Here is a 27814-nt window from a genome sequence, read left to right on the forward strand (position 1 = left end):
TTTCTATTTATTGTTTTTAAAGTTGGAATTATAAATAAAATCTATCCTATCTTAGAGTAACAGAATATATGAGTTTAGGTAGTAATTCAGAGAGAGGCCAGCTATGTAGACAGAAGAGGTCTTGTTCCCATTCCCACTTCAGTGTGGCAGTCTGCAATCCACGGGAGACTCTCTGCTTCTCTTTCACCCTAAGCACACAGCCTGAAAAATAGATACTTAAAACCACGATCACCAGTGAGGCACATCCTAATCGCTAATGAAACAAATCAAAATGAGAGAAATGAAGGGTAGATCTAGGAAGAGACTAGTAAAGCTACAGGAAAGAAGTTAACCTGCAAGAGATCAGATCAGTTGACACTTCTCCGTATCTGGGTTTAAACCCGGGAATAAGCTAAACAAACACGAAGCTCCCCAGCTTTGAAAGGGTAAGGACTTCATTCAACAGAAATAAATCAGCTCTCTTTCCAAAAGCTGCTGCCTGATGTTAAGTGACATGATCAAGAACTGAAACCAGGTCTCGATTCTTAATCTAAATGCTATACTGTCTCTATCCTAACAAATTAAGCCTATTTCTTCACCTGGAATATGTACAGGTTTCATTTCAACTTTGCTGTGACACACAAAGGATACAAAGATAGTTTAATACAATAGGGCACTACTTCCCCTAGCAGCAGCAACTGCGACACAGGGCAACAGACAAACCCGTGTTACTCTACCAGTCACCACCTCAGCATCTGCCTCGAAGAGAAGACGGAAGAGAAATTTTGCATTTATATCCAAACCACTTCAAAACATTTTGCCTCTTTCAGCTAAATGCCTTCTATTATAACCCTGCAAGTTAATAGACAACCTTATATTTCATCTTTTTTCATTGATAAAACAGGGAGATGCATGTACTGCTTGGAAATCTCCTTTAAAGTGGTATCATAATAAAATACATTAAAAAAAATCAAATGCTGAAAAGACAACACGGCAGCTTAACATCTCAAAATAGCATCAAATTAATTTAAGATTAAATATACACAGATCATTCCCAAATGATAGTTTATATGGAATGATTCTGCAGAGCAATCTGCTTTAAACTGAGGCACTCCAATGCCAACATCTTCCAATTCTCTGTGCCACAAGAAGCCAAGATAACAGCTAATTTGAAACTGACCTAAATTTTCTTTTAAAAAGTATAACTACACAGAAACATTGATGTATCTGGCAATTCATAATACTACATATTGTGTTTTATTATGTTCAAACACTTCACTTAGTAGAAACTTGTTATTCAACTCTACTTGCTATGTAATTCTAAAGTAAATATCAGCTAAAAATAGAACTGTCTGCTAAACCTTACTTCTTTAAGAGCAAAAGAGCTAATTACTTTTCCTGGTTATTTTCACAATGGATACTGTTTAAACCTACTTGGTTGATCAGTAAATATTCATTGATCAGGATCTAAGGACCAAATACTGCTTACATCAAAAGGTATTTAGACATAAGGAAAATACATACTTAAATTCATTTAAAGTACTTCAGTGGAGCTGATGCAATTAAAATAAAATTGGAAAAATTATTACCAGTAACTTAAAAAAACTATTGTTAAAATAGCTAGTGACATTCTAGAATTTCTAAATACTCACTTGTAGCAGGTAAGAACTTCCCGGATCTAACAAGCTTACAGCCTCATTTTGCATTGTGTTCTGTTGTGTAATTGCATCTTCTCGTTTCCGCTCTTTCTGCCCAGCTTCGTCATCTTCATATTCATCTAAGCACTGAAAGAAAGAACAGTTTTCATTTTATTTCTATATAATATTAATAAAATGTTTTAATAGTACGTGATGATAAATTTGTTAATGAATAGAAATACAGAGCATTCAGAAACTGCTTTACACAATAAAAGTGTTCTTTTCAACAACAGGTGCACTTAATTCCTATACACTAAATTATCTGCTTAAACGCCAAACCTCCACATGCACACCCCTGTCAACATCTTTTCTCGAGGCTATCACGACTAGTGACAGGGTTTGCTTAAAGCTAGGGTTCATTTACGCTCTATCACTCCATCTTCAAGTAAATGGACTGTGTACCTTAGAGCACTTTTGGAGGGTAACACAAGATGCACCACACAGACACGGAGTGCAGAATCCAATGGGAAGACGTGTGCGCATGTGTGTGTATGGGCACAGATGACTCAACAACAGTGGCCCTCTTTCTACCTCAGCAGTACCTGTGAGTATTTTCACGTCAAGAGTAAATCTTCAACAAAAGACTTTGTAGAACTTGTAACTTTAAAAATGAGTTTAATTTGGAATTGCAAATACAGAAAAAGAATTTCAGATGATGGGAAGAGCATATGAGAAAGCCTGCATGAAAAAGCACTGTTTAAATAATTGAATCAACACCTGCATTATCTACCTCCAAGCTTTGTACATGGGGGGAGGAAAAAACCACAAACAAAAAACAAAACTCTATCCATTACACCCCATGTGAAATGGTGGTTATCTAATCCTTGTATCTGAACACATTCTTAACCAATACAGTGCCTCTGTGTGTTCTATAAGAGACAAAAAATAAATAATCCCTCTGCAGGCACTCTGAGATATACCAATGGCCGGACGGCAGGAAAGGCAACAGGATTTACACAATGTACACAGAGAAAGATTGAAGCCACTGTGCAAAGCAGGGGTCACTAGAGCTTACGGTATAGGAGGACACAGAAACTCAGCGGCACATTCACAAACACAGGGGCCATGGGGCGGGTATGGAAGAAGCATCTGCTGAGATGCAGTCTTAAATCAAGATGTTATGGAGAGAAAGCTGGGAGACAGAATGGAAGGGATGAATTAAAGAAACAGGTAGGTTGAGATTCCAGAAAATGCTCAGGGTCCCTCCTGTAATGCAACTAAGTGTGTACAGGTGTCACCTGGCCCTCATCTCACCTTGTAGGAACTGGGGCTTAGGTAACTGGTACAAGAAATATGATAAGATTGTGGCTGCTGCAATTGCTATAACAAACTGTTCTTGTTCTGACCCAGGAGACTAGTGTCTTCTACCAGGATCCATGAGCCCATAGGAGGCTAACTCGTTAGCCTGTTAGAGGCTAAGATCTCAGATCCTTTAAAGTTCTTGACAGAGGCGAGTAATGGAAAGGCATATGCTCTGTTCACAAAGAAATACAGATAATAAATAGCCTTAGAAGTCTGCACTTTTTGTTACATAACATGGAAAGATGTTCTAGTGATACAATTACCTGGAATATAAATAAAACATGATTAAGACTGACTTGGGGCAGGAACTTGTACCAGCAATTCAGAGTTCTGATTAATAGGGGCAGGGACCAACAGTGGAAAGACTAGTTAAACAACACAGTAGGCAATGTGGTCCTATGAAAAATGATGTATTTGGGAATTCCCTGTAGATCCAGTGGATAAGACTCAGTGCTTTCACTTCTGGGACCCACATTCAACCCCTGGTTGGGGAACTAAGATCCCACAAGCCATGCAGCAGGGGCAAAAAAAAAAAAAAAAGATATATCTGAGGTAGGAAACAGACTCAATAAAAGAAATCTAGCAAAGGGTAACAAAGTTTAAGAAATTAGTACTGATTAGAAGAAGAATCTCTTAGAACTTTTCAAAAGACTTTTTCAAACCAAGAAATAAATGTTTTATGCCAAAGTAACAACAAAATTTAAAAGCAAAGCCATAGTTAAGACATTGATGTCCACTATCAACAATGACCTGCCTCTTGAGAAACCTATATGCAGGTCAGGAAGCAACAGTTAGAACTGGACATGGAACAACAGACTGGTTCCAAATGGGAAAAGGAGTACGTCAAGGCTGTATATTGTCACCCTGCTTATTTAACTTCTTTGCAGAGTGCATCATGAGAAACGCTGGGCTGGGAGAAGCACAAGCTGGAATCAAGATTGCTGGAAGAAATATCAAGAACCTCAGATATGTAGACGACACCACCCTTATGGCAGAAAGTGAAGAGGAACTAAAAGCTTCTTAATGAAAGTGAATGAGGAGAGTGAAAAAGTTGGCTTAAAGCTCAACATTCAGAAAATGAAGATCATGGCATCTGGTCCCATCACTTCATGGGAAATAGATGGGGAACCAGTGGAAATACTGTCAGACTTTATTTTGGGGGCTCCAAAATTACTGCAGATGGTGACTGCAGCCATGAAATTAAAAGATGCTTACTCCTTGGAAGAAGAGTTATGACCAACCTAGATAGCATATTGAAAAGCAGAGACATTACTTTGCCAACAAAGTTCCGTCTAGTCAAGGCTATGGTTTTTCCAGTAGTCATGTATGGATGTGAGAGCTGGACTGTGAAGAAGGCTGAGCGCCGAAGAATTGATGCTTTTGAACTGTGGTGTTGGAGAAGACTCTTGAGAGTCCCTTGGACTGCAAGGGAGATCCAACCAGTCCATTCTGAAGGAGATTAGCCCTGGGATTTCTTTGGAAGGAATGATGCTAAAGCTGAAACTCCAGTACCTTGGCCACCTCATGCAAAGAGTTGACTCATTGGAAAAGACTCTGATGCTGGGAGGGATTGGGGGCAGGAGGAGAAGGGAACGACAGAGGGTAGGATGGCTGGATGGCATCACTGATTCAATGGATGTGAGCCTGAGTGAACTCCAGGAGTTGGTGATGGACAGGGAGGCCTGGCATGCTGCAGTTCATGGGGTTGCAAAGAGTAGGATACGACTGAGCGACTGAACTGAACTGATCAACACAGATGTTAGCATCACTCTGGAAGTGCTATCTGATAAAACCGGGGAAGAGGAATAAGAGATTTTAGCATTAGAAATAAATTTTCATCATTTCAAGTGTATGAAAACTTATGATAAAAACTCTAGAAAAGAGAAAGGAGTACAGAAATTCCTCAATAGATAGTACCAAGAGGTCAACAGAGGCTTCCCAGGGGGCGCTAGTGGTAAGGAACCTGCCTGCCAATGCAGGCAATGCAAGAGATACAGGTTCAATCCCTGGGTCAGGAAGATCCCTGGAGAAGGAAATGGCAACCCACTCCAGTATTCTTGCCTGGAAAATTCCACGGACAGAGGAACCTGGCTGGTTACAGTTTATGGGGTCACAAAGAGTCAGACACAACTAAGTAACTAACACTTTCACTTCACAAAGAAAGAAATGTTAGTGGAGGTATTAAAATGAGTTCTATGTTAGATGAAAAAATTATAAGAATTTGGGATTTGGAATCTGAGAGACCAAGATTCAAATTCCAGGTTGGTCACTTAAAATAGTGATAAACATCTACTAATAACTGAGTATCGTCTAGGTGTAGACCACTGTTGAGCACTGACAGCTAGTATTTCAAACACAAGTAATTTTCACAAAAATCACAGGAGGTGTGTACTACTTTATAGAAGAAGAATGTGAGGATCAGAAGTAAGTAAGAGGCTGAAGGACACAAAATTATTGAGGGGTGTAGTCAGAACTCTAGCCCAAGCCATTTAAAGACAAACCACAAACTCAATTTTCCAACTACCACGTATAACCTAGATATCACTCATGAAATCCATTTAGTGCACCATAACCCAGAGTTCAAATGAAGAAAAAAGAGAGAAAGCATCAGTGAGCACTTTTTCAGTGGAACTCTGGTTTCATACTACTTGTGACGGTCTTAGGTCACCGTGCAGGACACAGAATTACTGGAAGTCACAGGACGAATGGAGTAGCTAAGAGCTAACTATTGTTGTAGCTGGATAACAGTTATATAAAGATTCATCTACTCTAGTTCTGTATACGTTAACATTTTTACCTTTTTTTTTTTTTTTTTTTTCCCATTTTAAAGGGACTTCTAGGAATTCTATCAGGTCTCATTGCCATGTTTATTTCAGTCACTGACAGCAGACCAAACTTCCCCAGGTCTCACCCCAACACTGGCAGACTCTTGTTTCCATACTGCCTGGTATATTCCTTAATCTGACCCAGTCCTTTGTCCCTCCTCTCCCTTCTAAATTATTCCTTAGTGCCCTCTGGAATTCCTGCTGATTAACATTTTGCTTTTCTCAGCTACAGAATGAAACCTAGTTGGCTCCTTGAAAAAGACCTTTCTCCAGTAAGTTGCACTCAACTTGAAGCTATTTGTTTTTGAAGTTCTTTCATAACTTTGGGCCTGGTGAAAGGATTCCCTGTTCTTTTGACTGTTTCTCTGGCCAATGATTCTTATTCAGTCAATACCACTCCCTAAGAAGCAGGCGATTTTGTGGAGGAATTTCTGCTCATGTTGATAATTTAAAAATATATATTACTTGTGTATGGATCAGATGCATGAAATGGATATCTTGCATAATTGAAAAATTTATAATTTGAAAAATTAGTCCCTCTAAGAAAGAATTGACTCACATCCCATCCAAATGTAGACTGTAATACTGAACAGTCATGCAGAAGAAAAATCTGTTTGTAATTTAGTCAGTTCAGTTACTCAGCCGTGTCCAACTCTTTGTGACACCATGGACTGCAGCACGCCAGGCCTCCCTGTCCATCACCAGCTCCCAGAGTTTACTCAAACTCATGTCCATTGAGTCAGTGATGCCATCCAACCATCTCATCCTCTGTCGTCCCTTCTCCTCCTGCCTTCAGTCTTTCCCAGCATCAGGGTCTTTTCCAATGAGTCAGCTTTTCACATCAGGTGGTCAAACTTTTGGAGTTTCAGCTTCAGCATCAGTCCTTCCAATAAATGCACAGGACTGATTTCCTTTGGATCTCCTTGCAGTCCAGGGGACTCTCAAGAGTTTTCTCCAACACCACAGTTCAAAAGTATCAATTCTTTGGTGCTCAGCTTTCTTCATAGTCCAACTCTCACATCCATACATGACTACTGGAAAAACCACAGCTTTGAGACTTAGACGGGCCTTTGTTGGCAAAGTAATGTCTATGCTTTTTAATATGCTGCCTACATTGGTCATAGCTTTTCTTCCAAGGAGCGTTTTTTAATTCCATGGCTGCAGTCACCATCTGCAATGATCTTGGAGCACAAAAATTACCTGAGCCTAAACACATTTTATGGGGGTGGGGGGGAGGGTGTTATGGGTAGAGGTTTCAGGATTTTAAAATACATATGGATTTTTTTCCAAGAAGATAACTAACCTTTAAAAGCAGAGAATAAGATATTTCATTTTTGTTAATGATAATATTTTTTTAAGTTGCTCAACATTTTGGAAAATGTCACTGGCAGCAAAGCTATTTGTGGTATTTGACTCACTAATAAAGCACACTTTTATCAGTCCAAAAAAAGGTTTTTAAAATATCAAACATTTAATAGGTTCAAAGACCAAAATAACTAAAGAGGACCCATTTCACGATAGCTTTTCACTACCAATTTTAAAAAGGAGATTCCCAGAGAAAAAAGCAACCAACATATCATTTGCCTACTTTAAACACAATATACATTAAATTATTTTTTCTTTCTTCACAATAACCTTTTTAAATGCTTCTAGTATACGGAGAGGGGCTTCCCAGGCGACACTAACGGTAAAGAACCTGCTGACCAGTGGAGGAGACAGAAGAGATGCAGGTTCAATCCCTGGTCAGCGAGGTCTCCTAGAGAAGGGCATGGCAACCTACTCCAGTATTCTTGCCTGGAGAATCCCAGGGACAGAGGAGCCTGGAGGTTGCAGCCCACATGGCCACAAGTGTCTGACATGACTGAAGCGACGTGGTGTGCTTGTATATATGGAGAAGAGATATAGTCAACAGAGCTTTGTACTTACATCAGTTAGAATTCTTGGACAGTAAAGGTATACCTAAGCACAACAATCATCACTCAGAACTATTATTTTTCTGAAACTATGCACATTCAACTAAAGAAAGTACAATTTTTTAAAATGTCATATGCATTAAAAATCATTGAATTTCTAATACAGTAAGTGCCTAAGCCAAGTTTTGACACTTCCATAATTAGAATAAATTGTGTGGTCTACTATCTAGTTTTTGGAAAACCTAGCTAGAGACTGGTTCACGTTCCTTTTTCTTATTTATTCCCTATCATAAGTGAGGAGTCTTACAAATGAATTGGACAATTCATTCACCTCCAAACAATAGGTCATAAAATCCATTTTAAAATATTAGTTCCCTTAATTTTCAGAATCCCTCCCCCAAAATGTAATATCGTATTTTTCTTTCCAAATGCCTCAGTCTCTGCACATCTATGCACATCTGATCTTACTATAAGGAATCCATACAAATTCTCCAGGTGTTTTAGTTTTTCAGTAAATTTTTGCACAATATAATTACTTCTCTATAAGATGCTAACACTAGGGAATAGCAGTACATTTTCATCATATGAATCAGAACAAGGAACATGATTAAAACAGAACTAAACACCCAAGTAATCTTAATTGTATCAATGTACAGTAAATCATACAAATGTGGCTCTAAAAGCATGCTGATTTCCCTTCGCATTTAAAAGAAAATCAATTAAGCAATCTAAGCAAAGCTTTTAGAAAAAAGAAATAACTACACAGCTCCAGGGGAGGGGAAAAAATTCTGTATTTGGGATCACACAATTATAAACCATGAATTTGGATAAGTGACTGTGCTCCCCAAAATGAAAGCTACTATGTCCAGGAAAGATATCAGGAGAGTTTAAAGATAGATTTCACTTGCTCTCTTCAGAGAGACCACGCCAATCCTATCAGCACCACTGTCGCTTCATGTGCCTCCCTCTTGGTAAGACACTTTCTTCCATCCTCCATTAGTCCTTTCTCTAGCATAGACTACTCTGTCATACCCAACCTCTGCCTAGCTTTTCCTAGCCTTCCCACTCTGCTCCGAAGTCAAGAAACGGTTAACAAGAGAACCTTTACAGCACAGCAAAAAGGATGCCGAAGATCAAATTAATATGAGCATTTTTATGTAAAAAGAACTAAGCAAAATAAATAACTGTGGTTCTCACATTAGGTAGCTGAAAAAGGTCACACGTATCTGTAACACAATGATTGTAAACTGCTACAAACAAGCACGTGCACATGTAGACACACACACACACACAGCCTCAAGCTAGAAAAAGTTTGGGAACTAAGTGGGGTAAATTAAAATATATAAAATTTCAAGACTAATCATTAAACATCCTGATTAACTTTGTAAACTAGCAACCAATTTCATCTATCACACTGAATCAGTTATGCTGTGTAACAACTTGGTAACATAAAACATAAGTACTTTCTGTTCATGAATTTAAAAGCTGAATTTGCACCATTAGACTAAAAAAGCAATCTTATTTGTAAAGAACCTAAAAATGTAATACTCTAAAACACAGAATTTCATTTTCCACAATTTTAAAGTACCTTCCCCACCCACAAATTCTATACTGATACTATCAGACATGACTCAGGCAAGGACAATTCAACCATACTACCTCCTGCTGGGATCCCATCAGATCTCAGGGCTCAGCAGTGTCAAGGTCTTTGAAGAGCAACAACATTCATGATTAAAGAGGCAGCATTCTCATTTTCAGCAAACTCAACAAATAATAATAACAGCTTAAAAACTATAGTTACTTTTTAAACAGAAAATGACATTTTTCCTAATCACAAAATTAATGTACATTACAGGAAAACTTTTAAAATAGAGAAAAGAAGAAAATAAAAATCAGCCTTTATTTTAAAATAAACAACCATCATCACTTTAATACAAATCACTCTAATAGAACTCTTTTTTAAACCCATAAATCTATAGTTGCAGGTATCTTGTTTTGAGATTTAGTCATACCATGTGTGCATGCTAAGTCGCTTCAGTCATGTCCAACTCTGCAACCCCACAGACCATAGCCTGCCAGGCTCCTCTGTCCAAGCAATTTTCCCAGGAAGAATACTGGAGTGGGTTGCCATGACCTCCTCCAGGGAATCTTCCTGACCCAGGGATTGAACCGGCGTCTCCAGAGTTGGCAGCAGGATCTTTACCACTAGGGCCACTTGGGAAGCCACCTCTTCATTTTCACAAAAATGTTAGTAGCTGCATAGTATGGTATTAGATTATGAACACAGCATGATTTATTCAATCAGATCTATGTTGTAGGATATATAAGCTAAATAGCCTTTCAAATAAATGTTTGTGCCCCTCTCTAATTTTTATAGCTCTTTAAACATGCTGCCAAATTTTCCTTCAAGAACGTTAAGGTTGTCTCACTGGCCTTCCCAGGTGGCCCAGTGGTAAAGAATCCCCTGCCAATGCTGGAGGTGCTAGAGACAAGGGTTGATCCCTGGATCAGGAAGATCTACTGGAGAAGAAAATGGCCACCAGCTTCAGTATTCTTGCCTGGAAAATTCCACAGACAGAGGAGCCTGGCAGACTACAATCCATGGAGTCACAAAGAGTCGAACACAACTGAACACACCGTTATGATTGTTTTAACTCTCACCGAACGTAGGAGGCAAATAATGGTTTTACTAAATTCTAGTTAGCAGGATGAACTTCTGTTCTCTTTTTACTGGCTTTATGTAGTTCTTTACATATTTTCACTTTTTTTTTTACTGATACCCTCTCTCAATTTTTATACCGGTTTATTCATTTCTTTAGTATTTCCAAAAGCTCTTCTTACAATAAGATGGAACCCTTGTCTAGCATTTTGTCAATTTATTGTTCTAGCTCACCTTTTAATTGTTTAAGTTTTCCTTCTGGGATTTTCTTCCTGTGGTTCTATGTTAATAAAATGTTTTTCCCACTTTAAAGACCTAATAAACACATACTTTAATTTTTACCATTTTTAAACTTTCTCATCTCATATTTAATCTCTTGTATAGTTGAGTCTGGATTCTAGTAATTCTTTTTTTATAAGCGAGTATTCTAGTCACAGGCATGGATAACCCACAGCTGCAGCACTGGCAGGAGGTTGCGTGAGTAACAGTTCTAGGTTCACCCTCTGGGGCTCTAAGCAATCCCTAACTCTGCACCACCAATTCAAAATGGCATCTTTGTGTTTCTGTATATGGCTATGTCTTAGCTTTCTATTATGCTCTACTGATCAATTTATGTTAATGGCCAAATCACATTATTTTTATCACCAAAGTTAATAGGATTAAGGGTTTCCCTGGTGGCTCAGACAGTAAAGAATCTATCCACAATGCTGGAGACCCAGGTTTGATCACTGGATGGGGAAGATCCCCTAGAGAAGGAAATGGCAACCCACTCCAGTATTCTTGCCTGGGAAATCCCATGGACAAAAGAAGCCTGGCAGACTGCAGTCCCTGGGGCCCCAAAGAGTCAGATATGACAGAGCAACTAACACACACTGTCTCCAGCAGTATCCCTTCAACAATGTTCATTTTCAAAACTGTCTGGCCATTCCCAGATCACAAATTCTTCTGGTAGAATAATTATTTCAACACATTTGAATTAATGTATAAATTATTTGGAGAAAATCAGACAACATTAATTAGCTGTGTGATCTTATAAAACGGGAGCATAACAGGGTTGTGCAATGAGTTAGAACTAAGGAAATGAAAGTAGATAAGAAGTGTGGACAAACACAGCCAACAGCAGTGGAATCTGAATGAAGTGAAACAGAAAAGCAGTAAGCAGTAGTAACAAGACACATCTAGATTTCTAGTTCAGGGTATCATTCTGGCACACAGATAATTTAGAAAGAGAAGAAATGATGAGAAGTTTGGTATGGAGCATCTAAATATTTTTAGCATATGTAAGAGGAAAGGAAGGACCAAGGGAAAACTCAAAGGCTAAACCTCTTCTAGCAAAACCGCAAGGGAGGCTCTCAACATGGCTCAAATGCAGATAAGTTAGACAATACAGGCAAACAAAAATTGAAACAGTTCTGACAGAGGGTTCTCTAGCTTCTCAGAGAAGTAACTGTGCTTATCTGCTGACATACATGGGTAAAAGTTTAGGACGAGGTAGTGGGGTACGGGCTTCAAAGTTTAAAATATGTTCAGTTCAGTCACTCAGTCGTGTCCGACTCTTTGGGACCCCATAAACCGCAGCACACCAGGCCTCCCTGTCGATCACCAACTCCCAGAGTCCACCCAAATCTATGTCCATCGAATCGGTGATGCCATCCAACCATCTCATCCTCTATCGTCCCCTTCTCCTCCTGCCCTCAATCCTTCCCAGCATCAGGGTCTTTTCCAATGAGTCAGCTCTTTGCATGAGGTGGCCTAAGTACTGGAGTTTCAGCTTTTAGCATCATTCTTTCCAATGAACATTCAGGACTGGTCTCCTTTAGGATGGACTGGCTGGATCTCCTTGGAGTCCAAGGGACTCTCAAGAGTCTTCTCCAACACCACAGTTCAAAAACATCAATTCTTCGGCACTCAGCTTTCTTCACAGTCCAACTCTCACATCCATACATGAACACTGGAAAAACCATAGCCTTGACTAGACCGATCTTTGTTGGCAAAGTAATGTCTCTGCTTTTGAATATGCTATCTAGGTTGGTCATAACTTTTCTTCCAAGGAGTAAGCATCTTTTAATTTCATGGCTGCAATCACCATCTGCAGTGATTTGGGAGCCCCAAAAGATAAAGTCTGACACTGTTTCCCCTGTTTCCCATCTATTTGCCATGAAATGATGGGACCAGATGCCATGATCTTCATTTTCTGAATGTTGAGCTTTAAGCCAACTTTTTCACTCACCTCTTTCACTTTCATCAAGAGGCTTTTTAGTTCCTCTTCACTTTTTGCCACTAAGGGTGGTATCATCTGCATATCTGAGGTTCTTGATATTTCTCCCAGCAATCTTGATTCCAGCTTGTGCTTCTTCCAGCCCAGTGTTTCTTATGATGTACTCTGCATAGACGTTAAATAAGCAGGGTGACAATATACAGCCTTGATGTACTCCTTTTCCTATTTGGAACCAGTCTGTTTTTCCATGTCCAGTTCTAACTGTTGCTTCCTGACCTGCATATAGGTTTCTCAACAGGCAGGTGAGATGGTCTGGTATTCCCAACTCTTTCAGAATTTTCCACAGTTTATTGTGATCCACACAGTCAAAGGCTCTGGCATAGTCAATAAAGCAGAAATAGATGTTTTTCTGGAACTCTCTTGCTTTTTCCATGATTCAGCAGATGTTGGCAATTTGATCTCTGGTTCCTCTGCCTTTTCTAAAACCAGCTTGAACATCTGGAAATTCCCAGTTCATGTATTGCTGAAGCCTGGCTTGGAGAACTTTGAGCATTACTTTACTAGCATGTGAGATGAGTGCAACTATGCGGTAGTCTGAACATTCTTTGGCATTGCCTTTCTTTGGGACTGGAATGAAAACTGACCTTTTCCAGTCCTGTGGCCACTGCTGAGTTTTCCAAATTCGCTGGCATATTGAGTGCAGCACTTTCACAGCATCATCTTTCAGGATTTGAAATAGCTCAACTGGAATTCCATCACCTCCACTAGCTTTGTTCGTAGTGATGCTCCCTAAGGCCCACTTGACTTCACATTCCAGGATGTCTGGCTCTAGGTGAGTGATCACACCACGGTGATTATCTTGGTCATGAAGATCTTTTTTGAACAGTTCTTCTGTGTATTTTTGCCACCCCTTCTTAATATCTTCTGTTTCTGTTAGGTCCACACTATTTCTTTCCTTTATTGAGCCCATCTTTGCATGAAATGTTCCCTTGGTATCTCTAATTTTCTTGAAGAGATCTCTAGTCTTTCCCATTCTGTTGTTTTCCTCTATTTCTCTGCATTGATCGCTGAGGAAGGCTTTCTTATCTCTCCTTGCTGTTCTTGGGAACTCTGCATTCAGATGCTTATATCTTTCCTTTCCTCCTTTGCTTTTCAGTTTCTCTTCTTTTCACAGATCAGCTGTTACTAATTTAAAGCTTATCACTGCTGCGAGTCCAATTCTACTGTATAAACTTAATTCATAAATATTTTCAGGAGTTGTCTAATTTTTGGAATGAGCAAGGAGGAGGATCTCCACATATCCTTTAACTGTTCAAACAGGTAACTCAGAAGCAAGTCTTATCCAACATATTATTTGTGCAATTATACTTGAACATAACAACTTCGTTAATATCATCTTCTATCAATATCTAACTTTCTCCCACTGGATTTTTTTTTTTCAAGTTACCAAACTTAGTAAGAAAGACTCCAGAATCATACTAGTTTTAGGTGAAAATTCTTTCTACAATCTTTATACTATTCACTTTCTTTTATTAACTACAATCCAAGTCTCAACATAACTGTATTTGTCTTAATGATTAGTAATTCCAAGTACTAGCCTTTGGTATTTACAACATAAAAATTCCTCAACATGAGTCACACAAACAACGCTAGGGAAAAAAACTAGTCACGAGAATAAGGAGAGAGACTATCTTCAAAAGGAACTACAAAAAAAGAGACAAATATGTAAAGTATATTCTATCTTAAGAGTATCAGTGATGGTTCTTAGTAAGTTTAGTACTCAGGCTGGAGAAACAAACATCACATTCTTAAAGCTCAGTAGTTCAAAAGCTATTGATTATACTCCCGGAGAAGCAATGAGTAATCAAAGAAAACAAACAACCCAAAATACCTATATTTAGCTTTCAACAGATATACACCTTGTCTAAGATTTTCAGCTCACAACATACTTGGTTTAAATGACAATAAAAATAGTGAAACCTCTGAACATTTCTTTTTCTTTTTTATTTTAGAGATACCTTTGAACATTTAGAGTATCCCGGTGGCTAAGATGATAAAGAATCTGCCTGCAATGCAGGAGACCTGAGTTCAGTCCCTGGGTTGGGAAGATCCCCTGGAGAAGGGGATGGCAACCCACTCGTCTATTCTTGCCTGAAGAATCCCATGGACAGAGGAGCCTGGCGGGCTACAGTCCATGGGGTCCCAAAGCGTCAGACAATGACTAAGCAACTAACACTTTCACACTGAACATTTGATTGATGCTTATATTTTAAAAGTAATGTCACTAATGTCAATGACATAATTTGTCTTTTTTTTTTTTAATTAAAAATCACTTTAATTCTGAAACCCAAGCTAGGCAGTAAATTGGCTATGTGTATAAACAGGTTTTAGCAAAGGGTAGAAAGATGGAGATACTCAGCCTAAATGAAATTAGCTAAAGACCCAGGTGGCATATTTACGAACATGTCTTGTTTAACATGGGCTTCCCTGGTAGTGTGAGAGGTAAAGAATCCACCTGCCAATGCAGAAGACATGGGTTCAGTCCCTGGAGTAGGAAATGGCAACCTGTTCCAATAGTCTTGCCTGGAAAATTCCATGGACAGAGGAGCCTGGGATGTGCTACACTCCATGGGGTTGCAAAGAGTTGGACACGACTGAGCACACAGCACACCCGTTTAATACACTCTAAAAAATACAGTCCAGCTTATTAGAGGTTCCATATTTCTGTACTGGGATTCCCAGGTGGTTCAGCAGTAAAGAGTTCACCTGCCAATGCAGGCCTGGGTTCGATCCCTAAGTTGGGAAAATACCCTGGAGGAGGAAATGACAATCCATTCAGGTATTCTTGCTTGGGAAATACTATGGACAGAGGAGCCTGGTGAGCTACAAACAGAGGGATTGCACAATGTTGGACACGACTGAGCAACTGAACACATTATCTGATTTAAGCAATCCAACATTCACAACCTTTCCACAGCTATATCCAATGATGCATGCTAGTCACATGATTATGATTCTTCAACTTCCTAGATGTTTGGGCAATAATATACTTAATTACTCTATGCTTCAGTTTTTTTTCATCTTAAAATGGGGATGACAATAATTAAGTCCCATAAAATTTTAAGGATTAAAGGAAATACATATACAAAAAGCTAAAAACTAGTGATGCACAAAGCAACATTATAACTTAGTAAATATTTTATTATCATTATAACAACTCCCATCAAAGAGCACTCAGATGTACAAGTAAACAAGCTGATAATAGTAATAGCTAACTTTTATTGGACATTTACAATGTACTAGGCACTATTTTAATACTTTATTTGGATGATCACATTTAATCCTCACAGGTACGTACTAGTACGGATTCCTTTGCTCAATGCTGTTTCAACTGAAATCGCTTTCTCCCTTCTCTTCTGTGTTAATCCAACCACAAAAATGGTAGGTGCTTTGTATTTACCAAATGAAACCTTGTCTAATTATTTCAAATGTAAAACATCATATTATAAATTCTCAATTCCTTCATTTTTAACTCATTCTAGTTCTTGATTACATACACTATATATTTATAGCACCGGTGCCTTTTATGTTGCAAATTCTGCCTACTTAATTAGGTTTCAAGGTTTCCAAACTGCAGAGACCTCATCCAGTATTATTTCTGGATCTTTAAGCTTCTTGTCAGTACACCTATATAATGGGAACATAATGAATATACATGCAAATTCCCTAACAATCTTACCGAAGACTGTCCTTTGGCTTCACTGATGGCTCAGTGGTAAAGAAACTATCTACCAAAGCAGGAGATGCGAATTTGATCCCCAGGTTGGAAAGATCCTCTGGGGAAGGAAATGGCAAACCAAACCAGTATTCTTGCCTGGGAAATCCTATGGACGGAGGAGCCCTGGTGGGCTACAGTCCATGGGGTCACAGAAGAGTTGGACTCAACTTAGCTACTAAACAAGAAAACTGGCCTATACAAATTTTCAACAATTTAAACAGCATATTTATTCCCTTTTATTCAAAAACATTCCTTTTGCTTAAAAATACATTTTGAAAAATCTGTACTGTTTGAAATAACTTCTGATAATCACAGTCACTTTCATTACAGATTCTAACAAAAACAGAATTTTCCAAAACTCACTGTATACAGAATACTGTAAGAAACACTATGTAAATGCAGTAAAGGCTCATTTCTTCAGCAATGAGCAAGCAACACTTTCCTCTTACATAATGAATATGATCATTCTCAGCGTTAAATCCCTCCTCTTGAAGAATGAAAACTAGTGATTAATAAATTCAGAGGACCCCAAACTAAAACAAGTCTAAAAGGACTGTAGGCAGAAGCCCTGAAACTTTTAAAATAAGTTATCTTACTAGCTTTTGTGAGTATGGGTATTTATAAAAACACTCAGAATTTCCTATAGTCAAACCACCTGTTAAAGTTTTAGGGGGCAGGGAGAAAAAAGATTATTCAATAGAACAGAAGGCAATCTGACACATGAGAAGATTTCCCCAATGCAATTTGCTTGTCTGAGAATTCAGAAATATTTGGAAAAACACAATGAAGAATAATTTGTATACATATTCGAACAAAAAAGAATGATAGCACTGAATCTCTGAAAATGAGCAACTGTCCTGGAATCCTCTTTTCTGCTTTTAGAAACAAAGCCACCAAACAACTTCTCTGTTTCCTTCGGCCAGAATTTTCGCCAATGGTCAGTACTATTAAAAAGCAACTAAATAAGGAAAGGCTAGAGGAAAAGGGATCCTAGAGAAGAATATGTGGAGAGTCATAATTTTGCTACAGGGCCCACACGCACAGCTAAACCTCTGTACAGATCCTACAGAGACAACGTAGCTTTTTGATGTGGTGTCTACAAAGCTCATTTTCAGTCCTCTTTCTCTTCAGGAGCATTTGTCTAGCCCCATCAGGAAGCTTTACATTTCTGTTTAAATTTCCTTGTCCCCTATGCATATCCTCTCATCCCCCAAGTGGTCAATCTGAAAGCAATGTATCATATAAATCATTCATACTAATATATACTTCCATTTTTAAGAACAGTTTCTCTCACAGAAAAATATAAAGTTTTGTCCATGCAAACAAACTAAAACTGATCTTGAATGTAAGTGAGCACTTAATATAGAGACAGGCATACTACAGGTACTTGAATACTAATAAGCGAATGAGCAACTTCACAAGTAAACTGCCTAATCCACTTGAGCGCAGCACGCTCCCCTCACTGAGGGTCTCTCCTCAGCACTCCCTTAGTCCTACATCTTTCATGTCTCTCTCATCCCGTGGCCCCAAGACTCAAGGACTCAGGCCTACCTGCTGTACCGTCTTCCTTTATCCCAGGCTTCTACTCATAATATGAGCCAAGTAAGCAACCCAACCTGCATGACCAGGAGATTCCAATTTCTCAAGCTCTTTTATACTTTGGATACACAGATCTTGGGTATGAAGAGGATACAGGAACTAGGAGAGAACTGAGCAGGTGGGAGTATAGGAATGCAGCTTAAAGAAACTCAATCCTGTAATGGTTTGATGGGAAGGAATCCTGGATGAGAAATTATGAGTATATGTGTATGTCCATCTCAGAGTCTGAAGTTAGGGGAAATAATTCAACTGTATTGGCAGTGGCTAGAAAAAGAATCAATAAAAAGGGAAGTAAACACTGAAACTAAGTTTTGTTTAATTACCGTATTAGACAAACGGGTTCATTTTGCTTTAACTTTCATTAGATAACAAACTCTATTTCTGTTCTTAATTCTCAAGTATACTGATTATACGAAGTTAGCTGTCATTTTTTAAATGTTTTTAGAGAGAACACTATTCATGCTAACTCAAATATAAAAATGACAAGAACATGACATTTATATAGCAACTATATGCCAGTCACTGTTTGAAGTATTTTTCAGAGCATAAGTCTTTTAATCTAGACAACAACACTATAAGATAGAAACTATTATAATCCTTATTTTACAAATTTGGAAGCAGTTAAGCAACTTGCAGAGGAACCTGGCAGGCTGCAATCCAGAAAGTCACAAATTGGACATGACTGAGCACACATACACTCACAAGCAATTTGCCTCAAGTCACACACCCAACAAGTGAAGGAACTGCTACTTAGGCACAGACAAGCTGGCTGCAGAGCCTACGTTCTTATTCACTAGGCCATATTTACTATTCTGTGTGACTGAGCTTGTTCCTTACTTTCACTGTTATAAAAAAGGATCTCAAATACAGCAGGTATTTTATACAATGTTTACTAATAGGATTAAGAATGTCTAATGATTTAACCAAGGGAATCTGAGTAACAACTCTTTCCTGAGCATTTTCAGGAATCGTAAACATTCATTCATCTGAGATACCAGAGGGTGAATCGGGGGGGGGGGGGGGTTGCAGAGGATCAGAAAAACATCTCACTGATCCAAAGATGCCACTGACTGAAAATACTGTTGCTGTTGTTCAGTCAGTTGTGTTCGGTTTGGGGACCCTATGGACTGTAGAGTTTGCTCAAACTCATCTCCATTGAGTCGGCAATGCCATCTGTCACATCCTCTGGTGCCCCCTTTGCCTCCTGCCTCAATCTTTCCCAGCATCAAGGTCTTTTCCAATGAGTTAGCTCTTCACATCAGGTAGCCAAAGTACTGGAGCTTCAGCTTCAGGATCATTTCTTCCAATGAATATTCAAGACTGATTTATTTCCTTTAGGATTGACTGGTTTGATCTCCTTGCAGGGACTTCTCCAGCACCACAGTTCAAAAGCATCAATTCTTCAGCACTCAGCCTTCTTTATTGGTCCAACTCTCACATCTATACATGACTACCGGGAAAAACCACAGCTCTGACTACACGGACCTTTGTCAGCAAAATGATGTCTGTTTTTAATATGCTCTCTAGGTTTGTCATAGCTTTCCACAATGATTTTGGAGCCCAAGAAAATAAAGCCTGTCACTGTTTCCATTGTTTCCCCCTTTATTTGCCATGAAGTGATGGGACCAAATGCTGTGATCTTAGTTTTTTGAATGTTGAGTTTTAAGGCAGCTTTTCTCTCTCTTGTTTCACCTTCATCAAGAGGCTCTTTAGTTCCTCTTCACTTTCTGTCATTAGGGTGCTGTCATCTACATACCTGAGATTATTGATATTTCTCCCAGCAATCTTGATTCCAGCCTGTACTTCATCCAGTCTGGTATTTCGCATGATGTACTCAGCACAGAAGTTAAATAAGGAGGGTGACAATATACAACCTTGACGTACTCCATTCTCAATTTTGAACCAGTCCGTTGTTCCACGTCTGGTTCTAATCAGTGTGTCCAACTCTTTGTGACTCCATGAACTGCAGCATGCAAGGCTTCCCTGTCCTTCATGAACTCCTGGAGCTTGCTTAAACTCACATCCATTGAGTCAGTGATGCCATCTATTTGTCATAAAGTGATTGCCAGTTCTAATACCATTATTTTTATGCGCCACGGAGAAAGAAAATTTCACCGACCTATAATATACCATTATTTTAAAACATGTGAAGAGAAGCTAGAGCTATGTAATATTTTCAACTGTCAAGGAATATCAGAAAGAAAGCAATATTTAAATGTTTCATTAGGATCTTAACCATATCAGAAGTATTTCAAAGCTACTGGACTGAGTACCAGATACATAAACTAAGGGTGATCATTTTTGGTCTACTATTTGATTTGTGTCCATGTCTTCTTTATAAATACAGATCATTTAGAATAAAAACAAACATTAAGATAATAATGCTTAATCTCACACATCTGAATCAATGAATGTTGACAAACAATAGTTACTTATTATTTAGAAAGGGGAGCATTCCTTCAGTACAAATATGCTTATTATGTGGTTTCTTTTCTTTATAATTGAAATTTAAGATTGGTTTAAATTGCCAAAATCCCATATCATTGAGTTTCAGTTTATTTTAAAAGGATCCAAAGTTCTTGAACTCATTGTCAGAAAAAATGAACCAGACTTTTATAATGAGACAGAAAACAAAATGTCTATAGTAAATGATAAGTTCATTTTGTCTTAATTCTGCCATTTACTGAAAAATGCTCTTGTGTAGCCTACTTTCAAAGTCTTTTAAGGAATGATAATAATATGCCTTTCCCATTACATAGTTCAGATCAAATTATATGCCTAACAATTACAAGCATGAAGTATTCATTTACATACCTTCCTTCAGTGTTCAGAACACATTTACTGTTGACCAAATCACTTACATAAAAGATTTAAACAGGACACTAGGTAACAAAAATTCCATTTCTCCTTGCCTTAGCTGTTTTCCTATTCCCTTTATCAAACAACTAGTATTTCAATATTGCCCTTTTACAGAAAGTTAAAAAAAAAAAACTTTTACTTACAGCAATGATTAACTTTTAAAGTCTATGAGCAGAGAGGGGAAGTTTTGTATGTTTGTTACTTTGGCTATAAATATATTTTCTCTTTAAAGACTAGAAACCTGAAGTAAAGACAACTTATGTGAAGTCTAAATTGAAACCAGGATTTCAAATTGAAAGTTAGATTTTAAATACATTTGCATCTATACATTCTATCTCTAATAATTCTTAAATAAGGATGATGGTCCCCAAACAGCACACTAAGGTACAGTAAACCCACAAGCTCCTCCATGGGAAACAAATGTTTTTTGCCATCTATGGAACACTGTATCAGCAACTAGCTCAAAAGAGTTCAGTTTCAAATTAGATCCTACTGCATTCCTTTATACATACTCATTATCTTGCAAAACTAAGCCTCTGGAACTAAATAAAAAATTTTTTAAAGGAAAGAAAAAAAATAATGGCGAAAACAAAAAATAAATGTGTAAAATGAAATGAGAGAAGTTCCCATCTCATTTCATTCTAAGTTTTAAGAAGTTGTCTAGTATCAATATAAGATGTACACATTCCATTAGAAAAAAATTTCAGCTACTTAAGAATAAAATTACAATATTTCTTGGGGAAAGTCCTTGGGAGTCCAGTGGTTAGGATTCTGTGCTTCCACTGGAGGGGCCATGAGTTTGATCTCTAGTCGGGGAACTAAGATTCCACATGCAGTGGAGCAATGCTTAAGTAAAAAAAAAAAAAAAAAAACAACGCTTTCTTCAAAGAAAAAAGTAAAAGAATTCATATTGATTATTTGGTTGTTAGAACATAAATACTTAACCTGTTTAGACCTAACTACTAAGTATTAATAAATGGTGTAATTTGGTATTTCTTTGAAGGAATTACTGGCACACTAGAGGTGTGGTCAACTGAGAAAGCTTGGGAACCTTCTTGAGTCTAAAATGAAATGCCACTAGGACTATCACTAAACTTTTTTTTTCTTAACCTTGCCTCTTGTTTTATTTATTGGGAAGAAGAGAAGTAGCAGAGGGTTATATGGATAAAACTTAGAAATCTCCCTCCTGCCTTATGTTGCTTCTTTCTAACAACCTTAAGACCCTTTAAAAGATGGTGGAAATCTTTTCCTTTAACTCCCTGAAACTGGGGTTATCTCTTTTTTCCTATCAATCTAAAATAGGATACATATCATCAATGACACAATCTGCTGCAGACCTCAGTTGGTGCCTCCTTAGATTATCAGAGAACTAGGTTTTATGTGTAGCCTAAGCATTTCCCCCTAAATAATAATATGTAACCTAAAAAGGCCAAAGTTGACGACATTCTCTGTGGGGACTATCAATAAACTTAATGAAACATTAAATGACTATATTATCCTCAAAAGACCATGTAGGCTCTATTAACTCTATCTACAAATGTCTGAAGTAGTCCTTACCTGTTCAAAGAACATTCCCCATCTCTCCCTGTTGCTCAGCTCTTGTCTAAAGAGTTTAGTGCCTCTGCAGCTATCTCTGGAATAAAATGCTCCTAAGCCTTCATTTGGGCTGCCACAAATTCATCTTTTTTCCCTAATAGGGAAAACAACTACCTAGTATTCTTATGATAAAGACTCAGCTTCTTCAACAAATTCACATGGGTCGAGGTAACAATAAATATAACATTGACAATGTCAATATTATACGAAAGTTCTCCGAAGTATAATACTTTCAGAACCATATTCTGACATAACAGTATGCTCATTATCCCAACAATAGTGTTCCTCTGGATAATTTCAAGGCCCACAAAGCCCAATGTTGATCTGGTCATAGCAATTCAAAAGGCTTTTCAGTTGAACCAAGCTCAGGATCTCAAGAACAAGGGGTAGCAACCAAGATCTGCTACCACTAACTTTAAGCAAGTTCCACTTCCTCCCAAGTACCAGTATTTTCAACCATAAGTAGGTTCATTTGTTTTTATAACCACACAGAAGAATCTTCAAATGAAATTATGCTTATTAAGCACTTCATAATATGTTATTTATTATACAAACAAATGGATCCATCATTCTTTCAAACATATACATGCAAATAGCAATGGAGCAAAAAAAAAAAAGACAAATAATTCTCTCCTCATGGAATTCAGATTCTATTGATAGCTGGGAAATAAATATTTAATCCCAACTCCCTTCCACTAAAATGACAATGAAGAAATGTTTAAAAACAAATTAGCACTTATCAACAAAAATTGAGACAAAAGAGAGCTGACAGCTAAATTTTGACTTTAAAATACAGATGAACTGCTTATTTCACAGAGCAGAAAAAGCTGAAATCCACATTTCAACCAGAAAAGGGAGGAAAAACTATACCAAGAAATTGGGGAAAAGATTTAGGAACTGAAAGTTCAAAAGTCCCTAAAGTCAAGGGAGAGGACTGGGCAAAACCAGGGGGAATGGTGAGAAGTCTGTATAAGAGGGAGTTGTCCTCTTCAGGCAACTATCTTATCTCCATGGAAAAGGTTTACTCTACAAACACTCAAAATTCTCCAAGCCAGGCTTCAACAGGACGTGAACTGTGAACTTCCAGATATTCTAGCTCGATTTAAAAAAGGCAAAAGAACCAAAGATCAAATTCCCAACATCTGCTGGATCATCGAAAAAGCAAGAGAGTTCCCAGAAAAACATCTACTTCTCCTTTATTGACTACGCCAAAGCCTTTGACGCTGTGGATCACAGCAAACTGTGGAAAATTCTTAAAAGAGATGGGAATACCAGACCACCTGACCTGCCTACTGAGATATCTGTATGCAGGTCAACAAGCAACAGTTAGTACCAGAAATGGAACAACAGACTGGTTCCAAATCGGGAAAGAAGTACGTCAAGGCTGTATATTGTCACCCTGCTTAATTAACTTATATGCAGAGTACATCATGCGAAATGTTGGGCTGAATGAAGCACAAGCTGGAATCAAGACTGCTGGGGAAAATATCAGTAACCTCAGCTATGCAGATGACATCACCCTTATGGCAGAAAGTGAAGAACAACTAAAGAGCCCTCTTGATGAAAGTGAAAGAGGAGAGTGAAAAAGTTGTCTTAAAACTCAACATTCAGAAAACTAAGATCATGGCACCTGGTCCCAACACTTCATGGAAAATAGACGGGAAACAGTGGAAACAGTAATATACTATTTTGGGGGCTCCAAAATCACCGCAAATGGTGATTGCAGCCATGGAATTAAAAGACGCCTGCTCCTTGGAAGAAAAGCTATGACCAACCTAGACAGTATATTAAAAAGCAGAGACATTATTTTACCAACAAAGGTTCATCTAGTCAAAGCTATTGTTTTTCCAGTAGTCATGTATGGATTTGAGGATTGGACTATAAATAAGGCTAAGCACCAAAGAATTGATGGTTTTGAACTGTGGTATTGGAGAAGACTCTTGAGAGTCCCTTGAACTGCAAGGAGTTCCAACCTGTCCATCGTAACGGAAACCAGTCCTGAATATTCATTGGAAGGACTGATGCTGAAGCTAAAACTCCAATACTTTGGCCACCTTATGTGAAGAACCAACTCACTGGAAAAGACCCTGATGCTGGGAAAGACTGAAGGTGGGAGGAGAAGGGGATGACAGAGGATGAGATGGTTGGATGGCATCACTGACACAATGGACTTGAGTTTGAGCAGGCTCCAGGAGTTGCTGATGGACAGGGAAATCTGGTGCGCTACAGTCCATGGGGTCATGAAGAGTTGGACACGACTAAGCAACTGAACTGAACAAACACTGAACCAAAGAAGCGCCACTGAGATATTAGTAATAGTCAAGGGTAGAGGTGAGGCAGGGATCCTGCTGAAACCAGGGAAAATCTACATATCGGTTCAGTTCAGTTGCTCAGTCGTGTCCGACTCTTTGAGACCCCATGAATCACAGCACGCCAGGCCACCCTGTCCATCACCAACTCCTGGAATTCACTCAAACTCATGTCCATCGAGTCGGTGATGCCATCTTTGGCTGCAAAGAATGGAAAATCTACATATAAAATAGTGGTATTTCCAGTCTCCTTCCCCAAGTGAATATCTTAAAATATTGAAGTGAAAAAAGTATATTAAATACTCGCCATATTTTAAGACTTATGAGATAGCTGTGTGCAGTATTTATAATGGCTCCTGTTTCCCTGGTGGCTCAAGAAGTAAAGAATCCACCTGCGATTCGGGAGACACAGGTTCAATCCCTGGGCTAGGAAGATCCCCTGGAGAAGGGAATGGCAATCCGCTCCAGTATTCTTGCCTGGAGAATCCCATGGACAGAGGAGCCTCGCAGGCCATGGGGCTGCAAAGAATCACACAGGACTGGACACGATTGAGCGACTTCACCTTCACACACTGGAGAAGGAAATGGCACCCCACTCCAGTGTTCTTGCTTAGAGAATCCCAGGGACGGGGAAGCCTGGTGGGCTGCCGTCTATGGGGTCGCAGAGAATCGGACACGACTGAAGTGATTCAGCAGCAGCAACAGCAACAGCAGCAGCAGCAGCAGCAGCAGCAGAGCGACTAACACTGTTCACCAAAGAGCCATATTTCACTATTAAAAAGAAAGATTTACTACTTTCAAGTTTATATAGAATGGGAGAGAAACAAGAAAGAAAGGGAATTATATTCAGAGGCTAGATGATCATCTTGTCAGGGAAACTTCAGGCAATTCATAAAAGGTAATTCAATACAATTTTAAACAGTCACAAAATGCTATATAATTGTTTTAATATACATTAGAATAATATAGCTAGTTTACAGAGCCTATAACTTCAAAACTATTATTGCTTATCTAAGGCTAAATTTAAAAACTATTAAGTAACTATTAACTTAAGCACTTCACAGAAACAGCAGATGTTATGTAAATGTCTAAACTTTGAGGCATACTACTGCACAGACAATGACTAAACTGGATGGTAAATTAATGCCAGGTAAACGAAAATTACTTCAAACTCCAAAGATGCCTTCAATTCTGATTCTAGGAATATTTTTAATAGCTATACTTTAGGAAGCAAAGTTTTCTGGAAGTACACTGACATGACACAGGTTAAACAAAGTGGTGCTTTTTCAAGACACATTTTCCCAAGATACAACATTAGATAAAAAAGTATTCTCTGAGCTATAGTAGCTTAAAGCTCTAAAAATTGGAAAATAGGTCACATGAATAAGAAAGCACTTAGATAAGGTAGGGGCTTGCGTGGTGGCTCAGATGATAAAGAATCTTCCATGCAATGCAGGAGACATGGGTTCAAACCCTGGGTTGGGAAGATCCCCTGGAGAAGGGAATGGCTACCCACTCCAATATTCTGGCCTGGAGAATTCCATGGACAGAGGAGCCTGGCAGGGGTCCATGGGGTTGCAAAGAGTCAGACGTGACTGAGCAATTTTCACACTTCAGATAAGGTAGAAAAGAGGAAAACTGTAAATTAAATTAATAGCAACTACCAGCAATACGTGAACAGGGAACTTCCAGATGTTCAAGCTGGTTTTAGAAAAGGCAGAAGAACCAGAGATCAAATCGCCAACATCCGCCGGATCATCAAAAAAGCAAGAGCGTTCCAGAAAAACATCTATTTCTGCTTTAGTGACTATGCCAGAGCCTTTGACTGTGTGGATCAGAGCAAACTGTGGAAAATTCTTAAAAGACCACCTGACCTGCCTACTGAGATATCTGTATGCAGGTCAAGAAGCAACAGTTAGAACTGGACATGGAACAACAGACTGGTTCCAAATAGGAAAAGGAGTATGTCAAGGCTGTATATTATCACCCTGCTTATTTAACTTATATGCAGAGTACATCATGAGAAACTCTGGGCTGGAGGAAGCACAAGCTGGAATCAAGATTGCCGGGAGAAATATCAATAGCCTCAGATATGCAGATGACACCACCCTTATAGCAGAAAGTGAAGAAGAACTAAAGAGCCTCTTGATGAGAGTGAAAAAGTTGGCTTAAAGCTCAACATTCAGAAAACTAAGATCATGGCATCTGGTCCCATCACTTCATGGGAAATAGATGGGGAAACAGTGGAAACAATTGGCTGACTTTTTATTTCTGGTCTCCAAAATCACTGGGGATGGTGATTGCAGCCATGATATTAAAAGATGCTTACTCCCTGGAAGGAAAGTTATGACCAACCTAGACAGCACATTAAAAAGCAGAGACATTATTTTGCGAACAAAGGTCCGTCTAGTCAAGGCTATGGTTTTCCCAGTAGTCATGCGTGGATGTGAGAGCTGGACTATAAAAGAAAGCTGAGGGCCGAAGAATTGATGCTTTTGAACTGTGGTGTTGGAGAAGACCCTTGAGAGTCCCTTGGACTGCAAGGAGTTCCAACCAGTCCATTGTAAAGGAAACCACTCCTGGGTGTTCATTGGAAGGACTGATGTTGAAGCTGAAACTCCAATACTTTGGCCACCTTTCAGTCATTGGAAAAGACCCTGATGTTGGGAAAGACTGAAGGCAGGAGGAGAAGGGGACGACAGAGGATGAGATGGTTGGATGGCATCACTGACTCGATGGACATGGCTTTGGGTGAACTCTGGGAGTTGGTGATGGACAGGGAGGCCTGGCGTGCTGTGGTTCATGGGGTCGAAAAGAGTCGGACACGTCTGAGTGACTGAACTGAACTGAACCATTTTTTAAAAAAATTTTAACTGAAGGATAATTGTTTAACAAAGTTGTGTTGGCTTCTGCCATAACTGTGAATCATCCATAAGCATACATGTATCTCCTCCCTCTCGGGCCTGCCTCCCAATCGCCAATCCCACCCATCTGGGAGGTCACAGAGCACCAGGCTGAGCTACCTGTGTTACACAGCAATTTCCCACTTGCTCTCTATTTTCCACCTGGTAATGTATATA

At 38.8% G+C, this 27814-nt stretch overlaps 1 protein-coding gene across 1 annotated transcript in view; it reads right to left on the minus strand.

Annotated features, from left to right (window-relative positions):
• Positions 1-27814, minus strand: part of PAWR (pro-apoptotic WT1 regulator) — a 115599-nt gene that overhangs the window by 39511 nt on the left and 48274 nt on the right. Inside the window, exon 2 of the mRNA XM_027967162.3 lies at positions 1632-1763. Within this exon, the coding sequence (XP_027822963.2) occupies positions 1632-1763 (132 nt within the window). The remainder of the gene's footprint in view (positions 1-1631; positions 1764-27814) is intronic.

The sequence above is a fragment of the Ovis aries genome, chromosome 3, assembly GCF_016772045.2.
Source record: "Ovis aries strain OAR_USU_Benz2616 breed Rambouillet chromosome 3, ARS-UI_Ramb_v3.0, whole genome shotgun sequence".
In the NCBI taxonomy this organism is placed as follows: domain Eukaryota; kingdom Metazoa; phylum Chordata; class Mammalia; order Artiodactyla; family Bovidae; genus Ovis; species Ovis aries.